The 21509-nt window shown below is 39.2% G+C and overlaps 1 protein-coding gene across 1 annotated transcript in view; it reads right to left on the minus strand.

Annotated features, from left to right (window-relative positions):
* Nucleotides 1-1795: 1795 nt before the first annotated feature.
* The window catches only part of tmem163a (transmembrane protein 163a), a 57331-nt gene continuing 37617 nt past the window's right edge, over nt 1796-21509 (minus strand). The window contains exons 3-8 of the mRNA XM_041056837.1: nt 13131-13174; nt 11913-12004; nt 9435-9531; nt 3523-3634; nt 2064-2205; nt 1796-1856 (exon numbers count right to left, since the gene is read on the minus strand). Coding sequence (XP_040912771.1) covers nt 1796-1856; nt 2064-2205; nt 3523-3634; nt 9435-9531; nt 11913-12004; nt 13131-13174 — 548 coding nt within the window. The remainder of the gene's footprint in view (nt 1857-2063; nt 2206-3522; nt 3635-9434; nt 9532-11912; nt 12005-13130; nt 13175-21509) is intronic.

Consider the following 21509-nt stretch of genomic DNA (forward strand, 5'->3'; position numbering starts at 1 on the left):
CAAATGGTTACTGAGTAGGTAAGCAGACGCAGGAGAGAACACCGTCTCTGCAAATGAAATGCTGTGTAAATGATATTCCCACAGGCAGCATTATCTTTGTCATTTGTGCTTAGATTCATCTAGGTTTCATCTTTACAACATATGAATGTTGCAGTCAAAACGGGAGAGGGGGATACAATATTAGTAAAATTAAATTAATGAAAGTAATAAATACCCCAACTGGATCCAGTACAATGTTCCATAAAGAAAATGATAAATAACAGAGGTGTAGCAAATGGTACAGAAAACCTTCCTGCAGAGTTTAGTGCTTTTACATCTATTAATTATCTAAGCCTGAAAGGGTGTTACAGCAAACACCCAAGATAAATACTGAGGTTTTTTTTTTTCCATCTTACCCTTATAAAAACTTCAGTTGTTTGCAATTACCTGGTAAAACTTTTTGTCAAATAAGTTTCAAGTTAAAAAAAAAACAAACAAAAAAAAAAAAACAAACAAAAAAAAACAAAAGTCACAGAATGGATTTCAGTAAATCACTGACCAAGGTATGTGTGTGTTTGTAAACAAATCAAAATATTCTGTATGTACAATATATGGCAAGGAAACATAAAGTCAGATTCAGCAGTTAAGACAAAACAGGCTAAATACCTGAAATCATTTCTTGGTTCACCCAGCGTGGGCACTGTACTAAACTGTCAGCAACAAACAGCGAAGAAAGGAAGAAGAGGTTTGTTAATTTGTGCTTGGACACATCACAAACAGTGCACTAGGCAACGCAACGTAACATGAATATAGGTCAGATAACTTCAGCTTTGTGCACTTAGGTTTACAGCCATTGTCTGGCAAATATTTGTCCTCAGTGTCTCCTGTCCTCATTATTTTGGTTTGATTTTAGCTGGAGAGGTTTTAGATCAAGGCTGACCTCACCATGTTCACTGATGCTTTTCACCTTTCACTCAGTTCTGCTGTCAGTCTGAGCCTCTTTCTCTCTGCTTTCCACTTCCTCTCTCTTTCTCTCTGGAACAAATTAGGATGTATAGAGGCTGCATTGAAGGGAGGAGGCTGGTGTGGTGTTGCCTGGTTCTCCCATAATAACTAGAAATAATAATAATAATGAATAAATAATTATATAAAATAAATTAGAGGACAGCTTAGCTCAACTTGGACTTAAGTTATTTTCTACACCCTTTAAATACATTTTGATTTTGATCCACATTATGTTCACTAAGACAAAAGCTAAACCTACAGAGACAAATCAACATACTTTAGTTTCTGTGAATGGTGTCATTTTAGCAGCAGCTACTGTTTGTCCAGGTCGAACTCTTGTTGGTTTTTGAGCCTTTTCCTTATTCTAGGTGTGATTTTTAAACTTGGAAAAGAAGAATTGAGCTCAAGTGCTGTCTTTCCAGGAGGAGGTCTTCAATCATGTCCTTTTCCCTCAAAGTCTCTCAGACGTTTGAATGTGTGTGTGTGTGTGTGTGTGTGAGTGTGTGTGTGCATGTTATGTCTGCATGTCTGAATGTAGTATGTACAGTATATACAACATATGCGTATATTTGTATGTGTTTGAGAACATGAGTGTGTAACATTTGTATGCATGTGCGGGTGAAGTGTGCATGTAAGTATGAAAGACAGAGAGAAGAGGGAGGAGGGTAAGAGGCAGCCAGGTGTGTGGACATTGTGTGTGTGTGTTTGTGTGTGTGTGTGTGTGTGTGTGTGTGTGTGTGTGTGTGTGTGTGTGTGTGTGTGTGTGTGTGTGTGTGAGAGACCCTGCTTGTCTGGTTAACACACACATCTCTCACTCAAAGCGTTCGTAGTTCCTCGTCTGTCTCACACGGGGCACCATGTCCTTCAGGAGTCTGTGGAGACAGAGACAATGTCTCATAGTAAAGTTAGAATGTACTCATCACCCCAGCTGGTAGAGAGCTATAAAGGCGACATGTAAATCTGGCATTCACAGCACATGGATAGCACCTAAATCGACCTAGCGGAAATGATGAAGTGTGTCAAATCAAAAGGTCAGACAAACGTAGACAGAGGACGACTGCTGCTGGTTTATTTCTTACTTGACCCCATATGCCAAAATGATGAGTCCAATCAGAACTCCGATGGTGCCATCCAGAAACCAGACATCAGCATGGTGCTTGAAGACTTCGGCACTGATCAGAATGGAGAATCCCATGATAGCTCCAACCAGAGAGTTAAACCCTGCCACACACAGGATGTGGAAAACATTATGTCAGAAATGAAAAAAACCAGTCATCCTTTCACATGAAGACAAGGTCTAATGATGAAATTTTGAGAAACATGCTTCTTCACTGATATCACTCTTTGGTGGGGGACAGTGACTTCCTAGACTTAACTTTGTACTTCAAGTTAAACTAAACTAATAGGCCATCGTATAAACACCAGATGGGTGATCATACTTTCATGGAAGTCTTTGCAAGAAAGTAAGTGTATTTCCAAAATGTGGAAGCATTCCTTTAAACTGATCTTCGACAACCAGGTGGCAGATGAGAAGCATTCATTGTAGGTTACCCTTTATAGCGGCTGATGTTCTTTTATAATTACATTTCTTCTTGTGCAAAAGCTTGCACAGTGGGTTATTGTCTCGCCTGCAGTAAGTGTAAAGTCTTGTGGGAAATAAATCCAGGCTCTGAGAACAGCAACCTCAGGTTTACTGGATTGATGCCCTGCGCGTTCTGAGACTTGGGGATAGCAGTGTGTATTTGTGAATGTGTATGTGTGTGTGTGTGTGTGTGTGTGTTGTTCACCTGTGCAGGTGTCTATGAGCAGCCACTGGGTCATAACCTATTACTTCGTTCAATTCAGTTGTGTAAGCAACTCTCACACACTGAAACACACTCAGAGACACAGTCTGTTTTGTGGTTTTGGTTTTAATTTTTTGGATTCTGCTTCCTTTTGAGGTTTGAGGTTAGTGTGCCCTAACCATAAATATGGTTCTTCAGACAACACCGAAATGCATCAGTATTAATAATATATAGTACTAATAGTATATATATATATATATATATGTGTGTGTGTGTGTGTGTGTGTGTGTGTATATATGTATGTATGTATGTATATTTGTTCATGTTGGGCACCATCTAGTTATCTCTCTATGTATGATATATGTATCACTTGAAGTGAAAGTAAATTTTAAGGCAACACTGTTCTCCCTCGAAACCAATACGGCTGAAGTGGTTAAGTCTGTTGGGTAATTCCTGTGGTTGACCAACTTGTCATGAAAAACTGAGCCCATGAGGGAAGAGTTATATTCTCCTCTGTATCGTTAAAAGAAAAGAAACACAGATCATAAATTTTAACACAGAAAGTTTTAAGAAATGACAAATAACCCATGCAAAACCTACAAAAACCATTTTCCAGACCATTTATCTGCACCAGTTCAATTTTCCAACAGTCATTCTGTTGTCAGTTGAAAGCTGTGAGAAGGATTACTGTTTGTTGTGCTATTTATTCATTTAAATTCATCTATCTATGTGTGTGTGTGTGTGTGTATCCTACCATCAGTGATAAGTGCTCGACTAGTCAGCACTCTTCCCAACATGAACTTGGCCACAGCCAGCACAGCACATGTGAGTCCACTCACTATGGACACACTGAAGAGGAAGTCATCCTGAAGAAAGACGGGGGAGAGACGACAGGAGGGGAGGAGGCATTAAAACACATAAAACACAATGAAAGAAATTACGGATGACAAAAAAATGAGGAGGCTACAGAATGGCTGTGAAGTTAGCACCGACATCATTAGCAAGACAGAAGGACCCACACAGCTTTTTGTCAGCTCCATCATTAATAAAATATACTAGCTTGACTTGTTGTATCAACTCAAGGTCACACAGATGATGTGTCTAAGTGCAGTGAGGCTCTGGTGTTTTCAACTTAAGTCTCAAACAGACTCAGCAAAACCAACACTTGACCCAGGAGTACATCCCTATCGGATTTAATTGGCCCACCAGGGGGAGAGAGACAGAGACAGGGAGGAGAGAAGAAGAAAGAGAGAGCTGGTATATACTGGCTATAACGCATTTGGATAAAATTAGACCTCCCACCTACCAACCAGTGCATAGCAGCAGTGGCTAGTGTGAGCCTCTGCTTACACAAATGCATGTAATGTTGTCTGTCCTGGGTTGGTGTCAAAATACTCACATTGCTAAGAAATGTGACTCCAGCTCCACAGTCTGATTAGATTTAAGTGCTCAGAAATGAAAAACGCTACAGCTCGGACAAAGTAGGACTGGAATCAGTGATCCTCCATTGTGCTGCTAAACTGTCTAACCTTTCATCCTGTTTTTGGCCTTTACTACCTGACACATTGCTGCCACCTGTTGGACTGAATACTAACTGACATGACGGATAGCAGGCCCAAAACATGATCTACTCCCAAACCTAACCAAGTAGCCTAGTTTTTGTGTCTATTCCTAACCAAACCGTGACCGTTCCACAACCTTAACCATGTGTTTATTATTGTTACCATGACAACAAAGGTCTGGTCTGCCTGCCATAGGTATACTCCAGGTATGGCTTGCACGGGAGCATAGGGACAATCAATGTGTTTTTTTGTTTTGTTTTGTTTTTGTTGGCACTGTGGGGTGTGTGAAGACTAGGCCTGCAACTACAACAGTTTTTTCATCGTTAATTTATCTGCCAATTATTTTCTAAATTAAATCATTCATTGATTAATCTATTTAATGTCAGAGAACAGTGAAAATTTTCTCGAAACCAAGGTGACATCTCCAGATGTCTTGTTTTCTCTGATCAACAGCCCAGAATCCAAAAGGAATCGGTTTATTATCAGATATGAAGAAAACCGGCAAATATTCTCATTGGAACAAGGAATTTTTTTCACTCAAAAATGGCTCAAATTATTAATTTATCATCAAGACAACAGTCGATCTGTCAATCAACTAATCCATGAACTGAAAGATTGCTTCAGCTCTCATAAAGACTCGGCTTGATCTAGTTTTGTTGCACCTGTTCGTTTCTTATTGGTTCGTTATATCTAGAGAGAGATTTCCCCTTCCGTTCCTTACCGGTGATTCTTCATTTAGATTATTCATTGAGGAAATTTCACTGAAACCAAGATCTGAGTGCCACGGCACGCATGCATTGCAGGTATATATTTGTTGCATCAGTATGTGTTGCCTTCTCTCTCTCTCTCTCTCCCTCTCTCTCTCTCTCTAGCAGGCAGGGAGAGCCAGAAATCTCAGTTCTCTGTGTTTAATCAGGCACTAGACACAGACAGCCTGCCATGAGAGCAGCAACCCAGGCCGTGACACGAATCAGGATTCCTGATTTTCTGCAGCCTCTGTTCGCTCGATGGGATTTTACAGCCCAATGTACCTTCAAGGTAGCAACACTTACAGTACAGTATTCACACTATATTGTAGTTTTACTCTGGATATTACATTGAAATCTGTCAGAAGATGAAATCAGAGAACCAAATTTAGTCAGTGACGCCATCAACTGCAGATTCTCCTGCCCCTCTTAAAAGTCCCATTATCTTTTTCTTTTCATAATATCTATCTGGCTCTTTCTGTCACCCACAGTGCCCTGTAGACACATACAAACTGAGCACATAAACAGATCACTGCTGGTATAATAAATCACTGCTGTCTGATGAAGACCTCAGTGAACAAGTCTGTTCTTGCCAAAAAAAAAAAAAAAAAAAGGCTCAAGGCTGGATACAGAGAAAGAAAGGCCTTGAATGACAAAAAATGAAAGTCTGAAAATGACAATGGCAGTAAAGATAGACATAACAATAGAGGGAGACAGACTAGGTGAGCTTGTATGGAGAGGTTGGGGAAAGAGCACGAGTATAACAATGAAAGAGGGCCCAGGGAAACGATGAAAGACCGAGGATATGGAAGGGAGGGGGCAGAGAAAGAGTGGAAAAAAATAATGAATGAGGTAGCAAGGGAAGAAAGAGAGAGAAACTGGATAAATGACAGAGAGTAAGATGAACCTATCCTCCAAACCTTTGCATCTACACATTCAGCCAAGCCAAGCAGCCAGTGACATTTTACATTAAGAGACAGAACCAGGTGGCTGAGATGTCCCTTAAACAAACTGATGATCACTTCCATGCAGTAAGTTACATGCTGCGAATAACCCACCACAGGATCCACCAAAGAGATTTCATGATGTTACTACACATAAAAACGTATGTATTTATTTTATTTAGAAATAAAAAAAAAAAGAAGCAGAGATATGTAAGACAGAGAGTGTTGGCTGGAAACAGGTCTGGACTGAAAGAGAAGGTACAAAGAAGACAGTGAGATGCTGAAGGAAAGAAAGAAAGAAAGAAAGAAAGAAAGAGAGAGGATGTCAAAGAGACAGACAGTGGTAATAGGCTCTTGCTGGTGTCAGGAAGCTCCTCTGAGACCTAACACCCACAGCTTCTATTAACATAATGGCACTGGAGCATCAAACGCAGTCTGCGGAATAGCTGCTGCCCTCAACTGGCTTCTCTACTGGCTCCAGTCCCTCGGCTTTATCTCTTTTGATTTGTGGTCAAAGGGGCTTCAGTGACAACAAACATGCAATTTAAATGAAGAACACACAGACACACTTTGTTTGTCTAGTTCAGATAATTATACAAACTCACATTAGATCTCTGCATGTTTATCCATCCCTTAAATCTTATTATATCCACATGAATGCCAACACTCAGACTTCTGCTCACTTTACCTACTCTTTATCTGTTGTTTCTCACTGTATTGGACTTACTGTCTTCTTTGGATACAGCAGTCGTGCTCTTGTCTCAGTTAATTTACTGTAGTGGCACACTACAGACTGTGCTTTGGGAGACATCAATCTGGGTGAATCCAAGACCAGATGTGTGTTCAGACAAAGCATAGGGGGGCAAATTTTAGATGTGGCTCAAGATATGAACTGCCAGGATGCATCCCTGCAAGGTGAAATTGTTTTAACTTGAGGGAAAAATTCACTCGTGAAGGAAAAATTTTCCTTCTCCTCTTAGGAAAAAGGTAAAATGAAAAATATTAGGACAAATAAAACAGCCTGTCAACAGTCTTGGTCAGAAACACAGTATATATTAGCTACTAGGAGTATCAATTGCATTTGAACAATAATTGGACAATAATTTGCATGTAGGAAGAAATTTACAAATTGAACTGTTTAAATTCAAAATTTAATATCCATAACTACAACAGACCATTTAAAGTTTAAATTTAACTTGTAGTTCAGCAGCAGAGTGCCCTCTGCTGCTGAACTACAACTATCAGCATGCCCTATTGACCTAAAAAGGCAATCACCAATAAAATATCAAGATAAAACAAACAAAATTATACATATATAATTTCACAATGTTCCACTGATCAACACAATATACCCCAAGCAGGTTTGAATATACATCAAAAACATCAGGAAGGAAATATATTCATCAAACATGTTAGACCTCAAGTATATAGATGAAACTTTTTCATTTCATTTGATACACTCTGACTTTAACTTACTTACTTACTTGACTTACTGCTGTTTTAAAATTCAAGTATGAACTGTGTTGAGTTTTAAAAATATCAGCAGTGATGTGACAATATTTTGGAGTTTATATTTTGCAGCTGGCTCTATAACAAAATCAAGAAGTGCATCTTAAAGCTTTGAAGCTACATAATAGGAAATTCAAGAGAAATATGTGTGTTTGGAGTGCAAAAATTTGGCTTCTCTCTGTGTCTTGGCTTCACTGGTTAGTGAAACGGACAGATGGTGAGGGTTAAATCATTTACAAGCCAAATAGTAGGGTTCAAAGCGGAGAACTGGAAAGGATGCGATGGGCACTCCCTAAACAGTGTGATGATGGAAGAGCTGGGCCGTGCCCCAGCAACAGAAAGATAAGACTATTTTGGGACCATAGTCATAGTCGCAACACCTCCAGAGAGAGGTGTTGGGGGGTGGGTGGTGGTGAAAGAAAAGAAAGTGTGTGTGTGTTTCTGTCAAAGAGAAAAAAGGAACAAAAGTCAGGTGGAGAGTGACAAAAACTCTGACGTCAAAAGAGCAACAGCAGAGCGCTAAAAAAAGATACCTAGCTCATAATGATAAACGGTGTATGTGAGTATGTGTGTGTTTCTCTGCGTGTGCATGCACTGTATGCGTGTGCACTCATTCATATTAGGCACATATGGAACTCCAGGCTCTTGCTGATATTCATCTGTTATGGCAGCTTGTATAAATGTGTGTATGCTGCCATGAACTCAGACACACCTGCATCTGCATTTGCCTCTTTTCTCACAATCACACTGTTTACATTGTTGGGGGCAAATGCAGTAGCTAATGAACTGTGTCTCCTTTCATATCACACTGTGGAAAATCATTAGGTAAGTTTAAACAGCTGCACTGTCATGGCAATCCTTTAAAAATAATTATTAAACAGCTCTTAATAAATAAATAAGTACTAACACAATGATTCTCTCTTATAACACACATGATTTACTGTCTGATTTCACTTTCAGTGCTTAAAAGCAACACTATGTAACAGTTTGCCACCGTCTGAGGTGTGTTTTCATAGACAACAAGATACTGCAGCTATTTAAGTTCATTTAATTGAAAATGGTCTAAGAAAATTCTAAAAATAATAATGAAATAACTATTAGCATATTTACAACTGTGGGCGCAGGCAGTTAACCTGGTGTAATAAAGTCTTTCTCACTAATTCTCTCTCCTCCCACTGCATACCAATGCCAAGAATCACCTGTTACAACCCACTCACTACACAAAATGTGAATGTTTGGACAGTTTTGAAAAATCTTGGGCTGTTTCTGACATCAGGTTGCTAAATTGTGTATAACAGCTTTTGCTGCATTATATTTAAGTTTTTGAATTCTGAGTCAGAACTTCATGTTATGTAGTGGCTATAAAAAGCCCCACAGTGGAATAGAAAACAGTGTCCATGGCATGTGCACCATTTTCTACTAACAACCAATGTGATTCCTTCATTACACTACAGCTGTTGATGATGATGCAAAATCATTGATGATTAATTCAGACAACCTCAATTTATACTCACTGCAGAGTACTTTACTGAGTGTCCATTATATTGGGAATAGTGAACAGGAGATTGACTTCAGACATAACCATGTGTGTAATTAATCATATCTTTAACTTTATCCCCATGATGACCAGAGTGTGATCGAGGTTAGGTTATGGGTAGATCGGGTAACAAGCTCAGGTAAAGACTGTGTGTCTGATTAAGCCCAAACTAATTCTTGGTGTGAGACAGGATCTGCGGCATCAAAGTCAAACCCATTTTCCACCACACCATCATCTTTAACCAAACTACATACATATCACACAGTTCTTGCATTGGCATTGAACATAAACTACATACTTGAGTTTTTTCTAATATAAACATAATTTTTTCAGAGAGCATACTGATATGTGTGTGTGTGTGGTCTTACCACTTCTGGCGGCATCTTGGTTGCCAGATCATGGATGGCCTTCCCAAGGATGCACAAGGAGGAGAGAACAAACACAATCCCAAGGACCACACATGCTCTGCAACAGACAGACAGGCAGAGAGCAGACTATTAGCTGTTAGGTTGTTATGTAAAGCTGAGCCAAAGCAACCTAAAGAAGTTAACACAAGAGCTAACACTTTCTCCCACTTTCTTTCTCCTGCATTTGAAGCGTGTCTTACCTTTGGCAGTCTGGCAAAGGAAACTTTTTTTTTTTTTGCCCTGCTTCCATGATATACTGAAAATGTGTTGCATAAAAAAAGAAAAATTAACAGTTATTACCTCGTCCCCACTGGCTTGAATTACAGCCGAGGCATCCCAAGAACTTGACATGGAAGTGGTAAACCTATTGATTCATCAATTCCCTTCAATTAACCTAAACCCAGGATTTAATTTCATTGGCTGATGATAAAATTAGCCACACAACACTTTGTGTGGTAGAGTGCACACACAATCAGAGTGTAACGTCACATCTGACCTCAAAATCAAATTTCTCCAAACAGCAAAATTCCAGTGTTTGGCAGAAATTGGACAATTGTTCCCAGTTTATTTGGGGCACTGTGTGCTACCAGAATAAACTATTTACCAATCTCTGTCAGAGCACATGAGGGAGACACTTTGTAATATTTGTTGTAAAAATAGGATCGTGAGATGAATGTTTTTTACAAGGTGGGGCAAAATGATGCTTGAATATGCACAGTCCCTCACTCTGGCAGCAGTGGAATAAGTCATGGTGATTCAATACTTCTCTACTGCTTAGTCTCTCTTCCTCCGACACGTCTGCTGAGCCTGAATTATAATATCTGTTCCCCATCCATCTCACCACTGAACAGAGACACAGGATCTTGAAGGGTGCAGCATTGTGGTGTTTCTCCTTTGCTTGGTTTTGATGGTGGTTGGTCATAATAAAACTGTGGTTACTCACTAAGAAAAGGCAGCTTTTAATGGGAGTTTCAACGCTCACTCCGTGGCACACTTGAAAAATCACTTTAATTTTGGAGTAATGGCAATTCTGAGTTCCAGAGAGACAAATGAAAGCGTTAAGTGCTAAAGCATGCATGCATTAAAAAAGTTACTGGGACAACAAGAAGACTCCTAATTACTTGCAGACCACATAGCTAAAAATATAATACTCTCCATCCAACATTATTACATATCTTAATTTATTTGCCCCACGCTTGCTAAAAATGCATGTAAATATCCCCCTATCTCTCTGTCTCTTTTGTATTTGCATCTCAGTTGTCTGTCTTCACATGTACTGCAACATTAAAGTCTCACTTGGTCTCATTGTGACAACCTGTAGAAACTCTATGACTCTACCCTCCTCTACCAGCACAACCGCACACAATGCACTGGTCAAACTTGAACGCTCTGATTTCTTTCTGTTTTCAACAAATGCATCATGTATGGGAGATGCATGGTCCCAACCCTAGTGTGGATGTATATGTTATTCATTTATATGTGTATCTGCAGTGTGTGTGTGTTGTCAGTGGTTTTGCATGTGAATTCCTCTGTGAGTGTAGCAACCTCGCAATTCCTTGATGATGAGAAGAAAAATCTGATTTGTGTGTCCCCATTTTTGTGTAGATACAGCACAGATGTATATGTCTGTTTGTGTGTGTGTGTGTGTGTGTGTGTGTAAGTGTGAGTTGCTGTGTGTTAATGGATGGCAGAGTGGCAGCTCGCTCTTTCATCACCTGCACCTCGTCCTCTGAGCTAAGCGGAATTGCTGCTGTACAACCTGACGAACAAGGCTCTGTACAACCACTGACAGCCACTTGATGAACTCGGCTGAGCTACAGCACATCTGAAAACTGGCAGATTAACAGGCTTGTGTTAAGCAGTGATGTACGTTAGATACAGCAAGTTACTTTACTCAATTAGGAATGTATTATTATACTACTTCATCTGAAAGATCTGATCTTAAATCCCCAAATCCACAATAACATGCTCTTGATATGAATACATGCAGTGAAATGATGATATTGATATATACAATGATCAGGGGGTTCACAGTGGCCCAGCACCCAGAGACTTAGGTTGTTTTTTCCCTTTGTAAAATATTTGTTTGTCTCCCATCTCTTCTTTCCTCTCTTCTTCAAGAATCTGTGGCTTCAGGCAGGGTCAGGTAACAACTCCTGAGAAACAGATCCTCACACTTCTATACATCCATTCATCCTCCCTCCTACATCTATGTATCTTCAGCAGTTACAGTAGATGCTACATCCACATCATTAACAGTATCATTACACTTTTGTCATGTTACTGAAATCAATAAAAAGAAATATTGAAAATAATACAATCTTTTTTGAACAGCATCACAAAACATTGCATGTAATGAAATGCAGAAGCTCCTACTCTGACTCAAGATTTCTCATTAATCAAACATTAACCAAACCCAGCACTATGTTCTGTACTCACATATACTCTCTGTGTGCAGAGTGCACTGCTGCTGCATTGCTGTAGCGCCAGAGGACAATGACTGATGACAGGACGTCCAGCGTGGCATCAAACTACAGCAGAAACAGAAACCATGTGATGGAAGAGAGGAAAGCTGCAAGTTAATACAGCAGCTGCAGCCTTGGAATAACTGAAATCAAAGAGCAGCTAAGTTAAGCAGGAGCACATTTTATGTTCAATATGACACACAAATATAATATTTTCTGTTTTCGAAAATATCATTAGCTCAAAACTACTTGCATTTGTGTCATGGCATGTGTAGAGCATCTTTTCAAGTGTCTTATCTGTGGTTGCTTGAACAGAACTGAACTGAAATAGGCACTTGATCTTCTGGGCACTTAATATAATTGAAGATGCTGTAGTGGTTTTAATGCACAAGTTACAGCTTGGCATAGTGCGAAACGTACAAATGTAGTGTATTGCATTACCAAGGGACTGGTGTTGAGGTCTGATTGCCACAGGGAAACCAAGGCGATAAACATTATTATTAAGATAATATACGACCTTGTGCTTCATTTTTCCTTTAACCTTTCAAAAAGAAGACTAAAGAAAGTCTTATCTCCCCTGAAGCTGTATCATAAAATATGATTATCATTTCATTTTCAAGTCACATAATGTACCTGTTAAAGGTGAGGGAAAAAACGTCAACTTCCAGATTCAGAGTAGCTAAAGCTGCTGATCAGTTGCTGCGATCTAACCCCCTTGCATTGTCTTCTTACAACTTTATTAAAACTACCATCAACAGCCAAGGACTTGCTAATTAAAAAACGATCTTTTAAAAAGGAGGTAGCTAGAACTGCATGGTTTATAATATTTCGACCACATTACGCTAATCACATTTTCCCTCACCGGCCTAGGGTGTGGATGATTTATTTTTCACTTCACTCTTATTACGTTCTTTTTTTTTTTTTTTTTTTTTTTAACTAATCACACTCTTAGTCACTTCCCTTAAATAATAAGATGCTTTATTTTGGTATGCCAGCTGATCTGTTTTACAAACAGAGAGCATTTTGACATTCAATCCGAGTGCAATGCCCAGTCCCTCCTTCCTGCCCTGTTACCTTGGAGACAAAGGGACCAATAACACTTTGGTACCAGGATTCATTAATAAATCACTGAGACCCAAGTTATGACTAATTGATAAATGGAAATGAAGGGAAGGAGGAAGGTGGAACTCACGGCAAATCCAAAGGCTGATGCGCTGTGTCTCATGAATGATACAGCTGTGGAGAGAGAGAGAGAGAGAGAGAGAGAGAGAGAGAGAGAGAGAGAGAGAGAGAGAGAGAGAGAAGAAAGAGAGAGAGAAGTGACGTCAGTGATTTCTTCAAATTTAGTTGACAACAAGACACTATTCAGTTTCATGCCATGTTTCAAACTGCGTTTAAATTACATTTTCATATGCTTTCATCAGCACACATGATCCATCATGTACAATAAACATGCTGCATCTGCATCATATGCTCACAAACCATAAATTATTAACGCAGAATGAAAACTAATCACATGATGAAATATTTCCAGATTAAGAGGCATTTCATTCTGAGTTCTTTATTGTCAATTAATGAGACAACAAAACTACAAAATGGTGGACAAAATAAAATGCATACAAATGAAAATTTAAGAAATATTAAGTGAAAGTGAAAGTATCTAGTGGGTACATTAAGGCACAGATATATAGATATTTGAGGTCTAAAACTGGTGCGTTTGTAATTTTTTCTTTTAACAGATGAAAATAGCAACTTCTGCATTTTTGGAGGTGGATGATTTATATCAGGAGCTCGCCATATGTAACAATACATGCCTAAAATTCTGCATATGTTTGTGCTTTCATTTATTTAGACACTGTTAATCTATTTAAAGTGCATGAGCACAGGCTGATAATAAATTCACACATTACACAGCCGTGGCATTTTCTGAAAGTTTGATGTTGTTCTGTAATAAAAATATTCAACCTTCTGAAAGCTCCGGTGACCTTGGATGCTTGAAGATTTCATGAATGAGGTAAAGGGTACTGTACATTCATTGCAGAGCAGTTCTATAGTCCAACCCACTTGTGCTATTTTACCCTTCTGCCTGTCCTTGTGTTTCTCTCTCTTTCTCTCTCTCGCTGTGTTTTCAGGACAAAGTCTCAGGGGACACCATATCGGCAGTTAAATCACCATGGTAACAGGAGATTTGAGGGCAAGCTGGGAGTTGGTTTGAAGTCAACAGAGCTTTCATCTTCTTCCTCTTGCTCGTTCTTTGTCTTTGTCATCATCCCAATCTTTTTCTCTTGGCGTCCGTTTTCTCTCAGACTCTCGTATTCTGATTTCCTTTGACACACACACACACACACCTCTTTCGTTCCCTTCTTTGCTGTTTCAGTTTCTCTTGCCACATCTCTGAGAAGTGGCCTTTTTGGATGCTTTGTGTTTTATCGATTGTGGCTACACTTCACAGCATGACAGTGCCAGAAATGGAGTGACACTGCATTTTGCCAGGCACTGATAAGTACCTAAATCTAAGTTGCAAATAATGTTTCATTTCTTTTCACACTTACAGGGTCACTAATGTGAAAAAGAGCAGCTTACATCTGATCTACAGTTATGTTAAAAGGGAAGAAGAATAGAAAAAAAGGAGCTGACCTAATGAAAAAAAAAAAGAAAATGTAGAGAAAGTAAAAAGGAGGAATTAAGGGGAGCTGAGAGAAGAGGGCAGTCCCAGACAGACCCCTGGTACAAGACAGCTGGTACTAAACAGGTTGGGAGTGTAACACGTGACTGCCCACATGCACTCGCACATATACATATGCTGTCTCTGTGTCTCCCTCTGTCCTGGAGACCGTTACCCAGAGTCTCCCTCTTTTTCCTCCTTTTTCTCTCGATTGTCTTCTCTCTCACGTACATGCTCTCATGCTGAGTTTCTGGAGCTCCACCAGGCCTCTGACCCATCTGGACAGTCTTTGAAAGTGATCCAAATGGAGAGCGTGCCTGCTCTCACATGGATTCAAGAACCAGACTTCTCACTCCTCTGCACCTTTGTCATGATGCTTCTGCATAATTTCTTTTGCCAGTCTGAGAAGTGTCAAATTAAACTATAAGAGATCAATTTTTATAAAACCTCTTATGAACGCAAGCACAAAGAAGCATCTCCACAGTTTTGGGGTCAACTCGGCCTAAAATTGTTTGATCAGTCACAATCTCCCCTTTCTAGATGGTTTTTATATGATGTGAGATACATCAGATACGTCACAGAGAACACATAGGCAAACAAGAAGTGTCAGAGTGAAATATTTGGGAAGAATTATTTGATTGTAAGAGCTTTTTTTTTTTTCTTTTTACTGATTTCAGATCTATTGAGAAAAAAGCATTGTGTGAGTTTTTAATATCATTAGACTGTGGCAGGCCCCTGAAAACATGTTTTCTTAATCAGCATTTTATCATAAGGAAAAGGGCCCTATATGATAACAAATAATTTTCTACCAAAGTCTGAACATTTGTGAGAGATTTCTGCTTATTTCATCATAAGTACTTAATGTTACCAGGAAACAAATATGATTTGAAACCATCTTTCTGTTTTGCTGGGTTCATGTGAAATTTCAAGTCCTAAAACCACCAGCCAATAGTAGCACAGACTCACCACCAAGAAAGAACATTATTTGTAATCCAACAGTTTTCATAAAAGAGAAATAATCTGGACTTTTGTTATTCTGATTTGAAACCAATCACATTTATGCGCAGTGCAATCTGGGTCTACTGAGAGCACATTTAACCTGCTACGGACCCTTTCATACAAAATGAGACACAGGTCACATGACAGTCTCTGGCTGTCTTAGATCAGGATCATAAGCAAACACAACAGATCAGGAATTCCTCTGTTTTGATTCAGTTCTCTGACTCTACTGACATAAATTGTTAGTAGCTATTAGAATATGCAGAACCACTGGCTTAGCAGATCCCTGACTCTATGGGCTCCTGGGAAATTTATGTACATTGACCAATTCAGATAAACCAAATAGACAACACATACATGCAAACAGATGGCGTGATTGTGTTTGTGTGCATGATTGTGGGTGTGCTTGCAATTGAGTATGTGCACAATATGATACATAAAAGTTTTTGGCCTTTAGATTGTCACTACTTGGCCACCCATGCTCTGGAGATCTGTCCTGGACAACAATAATCCCACCCTAGAGGCTAGTTTTTAATGCTTAGTGCTCAGAGGCTCCCTTGTCCAGGATTTCCCAGTTGTTAAAGGAATTAAGGCGTAATCTGTGACAGAAACACCAAAAGGTCTTTCTTCCTCTTTTTTTTTTTTTCTTTCTTCAAACCCATATGCACTCTGTGTTATCTTTACTGTGATTTCATGCTATTGGCTGCACTTCCATTGATGTGGTAGGCTGTAACCTGTGCTAATTGGCTCTTGGATCTAAAAGCCTCTATGTGTGACTGTCTACATTCCAAGAGAGCGTCTGATACAAGGGTTCAGAGTTGAAACCTGCTGGCTGAGAAGCACTGACCCATAAACTCATCAGTCATGGGTTTTAGCCTAGTTTTCATCCGATATACTGTGCTGGCAAAAGTCAAGGACACATACAATTCCAGATTTTGCCTAAATATCAGAGTGATTACAGGCAGATTATTTGGCTCTTAATGTCATGTCATCATCTGCTGTTTATCTGGGTCCGGTCCCAGGTCATGGGGGAAACTGCCACCCAGTCCACAATGCACCGAAGTCCTATGCCACCTCCCACAGGTGGTGCGCCCATGGGAGGAGGTGCCGCCCGGAGTGGGGTGCAAACCCACGACCCCGAGAGACTGAGTCTCGAGCTCTACCAACTGAGCTAATGGGGCGGGTTGGCTCTTAATGTTTAGTTAGTAAAATATTTAAATATACATTTGTATATATTCATGTAAGGTGTTTAAAGTCTAATTTTGACATGTCTGACCAATGCCTGTATTTTAAACTTGTGACTACAGCATGCCTGTGATCAGGGAAAACAATGTCATCCTTTCGCAGCTTCAAGGCCATGTGCAGTGTTTTCTCATAATACTGTGGACCATGTAGTGTATCATATTGCTGCACATTACCTTCCTAGTAGTGTGGATTACTGATACAACTGATTTCCTATCAGTTGTGGTGATTTTTCCCAGCTCACAATGAAACTGCTATGTATTAAATAGTGACACAAATCTGTGTAATGCTACTGAAAAGATAAAAATGAGAAAATGAAATAGTTTTCTGACTGTTTTCTCCAAATTTCTTACTGTTTAACAAATCATTTATCTGACCCTCTGTCTTCAAAAGCAATGCAGCGAGTCAGCCGGGATGTTAATCGACACTTTCACGGGGGAAGCATTTTGAGCACACGTGCACAGACACACACAGACAGTCTTTTTTTTCTGCTATGTTTAAAATGTATTCTGCTCCTGAAAGAACAGATGTCCTCTCTCTGTGTCTGTGTCATCTGTCTAGAAACTCATTTGGGAAGCAGTAAACACTCCTCAGCTTTATCACCACCTTGGGCTTATTTCTACTTTCATTTACCACATGTCTGCCATAATTCAAACATGCACTAATTAAAAAAGAAAAGAAAAAGTGCAGTACATTTTCTTTGTTGTATACAAGGTCATCAAGGCAAAAGGACAGAATTTTCTCCTGATTCCATATAAAGATAATGAGCTGAAAACAGTAGTTTTCTTCTCCTGGCACTTCTTCATTTTTCCAGTTTCTGCTCTGAGAAAATCGATGCCTCTCACGAGGAGAGCAGACACTATTCTGTGTAACATCCTTTGGGTTGTTAGTTAATCACAGAGGCAAGTATGCATGACCACTGCTAACAAGACTGGAGAAACGAGGAGGAAAGGAGAGGAGGAGGTGGTGGAAATGGAGTGGGAGAGGGAGGGAAAAAAGAGGACAGCAGGGGGCAAAGGAGAGGGAGGAGGAGGAACTGGAGGAAATGCAAAAAATAGGTGGATCAGGAGAAGCAGAAGCTGACTACGAATAGAAGAAGTGATGTGGTGATCAAGGAGGGGCTTGAGGAGGAGAAAAGGGAGACTAAAGTATAAACTGCAAGAAGAAGCAAGCACAAAAAAGGGCAAACACTCAAATTTAGTGTGTGCACCTGTGTGTGTGTGTGTGTGTCCTGCCTCTAAAATAACAGGGACGTGTGAAAATCTACTAATAACTAGTGTTTTGAAACATTCGTCAGTTCTTTGCCTTTGTTGTGACACTTCATTCATTATGAGAAAGCATAATGCTAATCCTAACACTAATCAGACGATTATGCCAGTTTAGAGCTGTCAAACACAAGGCCTTAAAGTCTGTTTCTATTCTGATCTATTCTATTCCGTTCTATTCCTTTCTTTTTTTACGTTCCCCATAGTCCACTCAGATGTCCTGCCAACACCTGCATAGCTCATCATAGCTGTAGCAATGGCTCCGACTTGGCAGCAGCAAAACGCTAATTATCAGTGAGTTATGCAAGAACTGGGGCCAGTGCCAACCCTTAACATCCCGCACTCTCTCTCTCTGTCTTTCTCTTTCTCTCTCTCCCTCATTCCCTCTCTCTCTCTGTCTCCCAGTGTTCTCTTGGCGCTGATTACTAGCAGAAGATAGATGGATAGATGAAGCAGCATCTGCGTGCAAGGGAACACAAGCAAATATAAGTATTAATGTTTCTCAAATTATGTTGTGATGGTAAGAAAAAATACATGATTACATGTGTTTGAGTTAAAAGCGTTCAGTGTAAACCCCATACAACTGGCTTTAAGTACATGCCATACGTCATGCTCAACTTACTACTAACACACTAAAGGAATCTGCATGTGATACTGTGACAGTAAATACACAAACATTGTATCTTCATTTACATGAAGTTGTTTCATTTTTCATCAGTGTGCAGCTAAAATTTATTCCACTGATGTCCTGTAAGGGCTTTAGTCATTTGCTATCTTTTAGACAATTTGTCCAGGACATTAAACTAAAGAAAAATGCAGGACCATGACCAAAAACTATTAATAAACCTAATGCCGTTATCCCACAAATAAGACGGACAAATTAGACATTTGTGTCACTGGATAATTTTAGCCGATACACTCTGAGCCAGCATTCTTCACTGTTTATCACAAAACAACATCATCTCAGGAACTCAAGAAGATGTGTATCACACAAACCTTTGACATATTTTGGCTTTATAGATTTGTTATGGCCTTTGCTTACTAACATTTGCAGCAGACACATCTTGGCATTGCACTAAGTCCAACATTTCCTCCCTGTGTTGCTCTTTACCAAGTCTAGAAAAACGTAGCTTGCTTGATACTGATGATGAAGACTGATGAAGACTTGGATGTAACCCCAGTTCTATGAGTACATGTGATGTCCATTAGAGGATGTAGCACATACAAAATAAAACTCAGTCAATTGATAATTCTCTTTCCCTGTGAGTTTAACACTACTAGTGATCTCTCACATTACACATCGCCCTTAGAACCATTGTGTCTATAAAAATATTGAGTACTTAAGCTTAAAATAATAAACTCAGCCTGTCACCGCAGCATTTTTCATACAAAAAATCTGCAACCACAAATGCATTTTGAAGGAAACATAATTCTGACCTGATTATGTTTTCTATTAACAGAATAAGGAAATGTTATTAATATACCAGTGTGGCAAGTCACAAATATGTTGACACTGAACGCATCAGTAAGATGGTCACAGACAACTCAGTGTTTTATGTTTAGGCAATCACAGCATTTGGTGACACAAACACAGTGACTTCAGACACAACATGTTTACTTACATTTAACCAAAACCACAATCTTTACTAACCTTAACCAAAGTGTTTTTTCTTGCCTAAACTTAACCACAGACAGGACTCTGGATGTGAATCCTAGTATCTGGTGTGACAGCTGGGTGCTTTGTACAACCACTATCCACCCCAACCATCTCCTGGCGACTCCTCTGCCATTAATAAATTTAGTACTTTGTTCATTTTCCATTAGGAAAACAATTGAGTAGTGTATATATATATATATATATATATATATATATATATATATATATATATATATATATATATATATATATATATATATATATATATATATATATATATATACTGATACTTGATACTGATGATGAAGACTTGGATGTAACCCCAGTTCTATGAGTACATGTGATGTCCATTAGAGGATGTAGCACATACAAAATAAAACTCAGTCAATTGATAATTCTCTTTCCCTGTGAGTTTAACACTACTAGTGATCTCTCACATTACACATCGCCCTTAGAACCATTGTGTCTATAAAAATATTGAGTACTTAAGCTTAAAATAATAAACTCAGCCTGTCACCGCAGCATTTTTCATACAAAAAATCTGCAACCACAAATGCATTTTGAAGGAAACATAATTCTGACCTGATTATGTTTTCTATTAACAGAATAAGGAAATGTTATTAATATACCAGTGTGGCAAGTCACAAATATGTTGACACTGAACGCATCAGTAAGATGGTCACAGACAACTCAGTGTTTTATGTTTAGGCAATCACAGCATTTGGTGACACAAACACAGTGACTTCAGACACAACATGTTTACTTACATTTAACCAAAACCACAATCTTTACTAACCTTAACCAAAGTGTTTTTTCTTGCCTAAACTTAACCACAGACAGGACTCTGGATGTGAATCCTAGTATCTGGTGTGACAGCTGGGTGCTTTGTACAACCACTATCCACCCCAACCATCTCCTGGCGACTCCTCTGCCATTAATAAATTTAGTACTTTGTTCATTTTCCATTAGGAAAACAATTGAGTAGTGTATATATATATATATATATATATATATATATATATATATATATATATATATAGTATAAATATAATTTCTAATAGGCAGGGTTGGAGTCAGTACAAAATGCCCACCATCTCAAGAAGAAATTTTTCCAGGTTTACTACCTAGACAAAAGTGTAGAATCTCCCGTCTAATGGCGAAAGGCACTCTGGGGTATTAATCAACTACAGTGAATACAGTTTGAAACTACAGGACAATAAGGCCACCCCCTTTTGAGATCAATGGTGAGTAATGGAGAAGAGGTCATTATAGCCCTGGTGCAAGTGAACTAACAAAATGAGGCATGGCTCTGCTGCTAACCAAACCTTTTACCTGTGCACTCACAAAAATCAGACCCTGAGAAGGGATACTGCACCTTTGCATGATCTTTGCATGAATACTACACCAATTAAACTAAATACTGTGTGTGGATGGTGTCAAACTGAGATAACTGTCATGTTACTATAGACAGGAATGTGTTAAATCTCACAAAGGACAGCTGTCAAAATTCACAAGGGACTCACGCTGGAGTCTGGTGTCCAAGTGTGTGCTGAAAGGTACTGTACTCCAGATGGACAGTCTCTACACAGAACGCTTTCTGTTCCATCATCCATCAAACCACCTCTCCTGCTGACAGCATGAAAATAGTCCATATCAAATTAGTAGAATCATTTGCAGCCAAACAGAAATGTAATTATGTCCTCCTCTCTGTTCCTCAAGGGCAAGGGTTCAGTTCAGGGATGT

This window comes from Toxotes jaculatrix, chromosome 15 (assembly GCF_017976425.1).
Source record: "Toxotes jaculatrix isolate fToxJac2 chromosome 15, fToxJac2.pri, whole genome shotgun sequence".
In the NCBI taxonomy this organism is placed as follows: Eukaryota; Metazoa; Chordata; class Actinopteri; family Toxotidae; genus Toxotes; species Toxotes jaculatrix.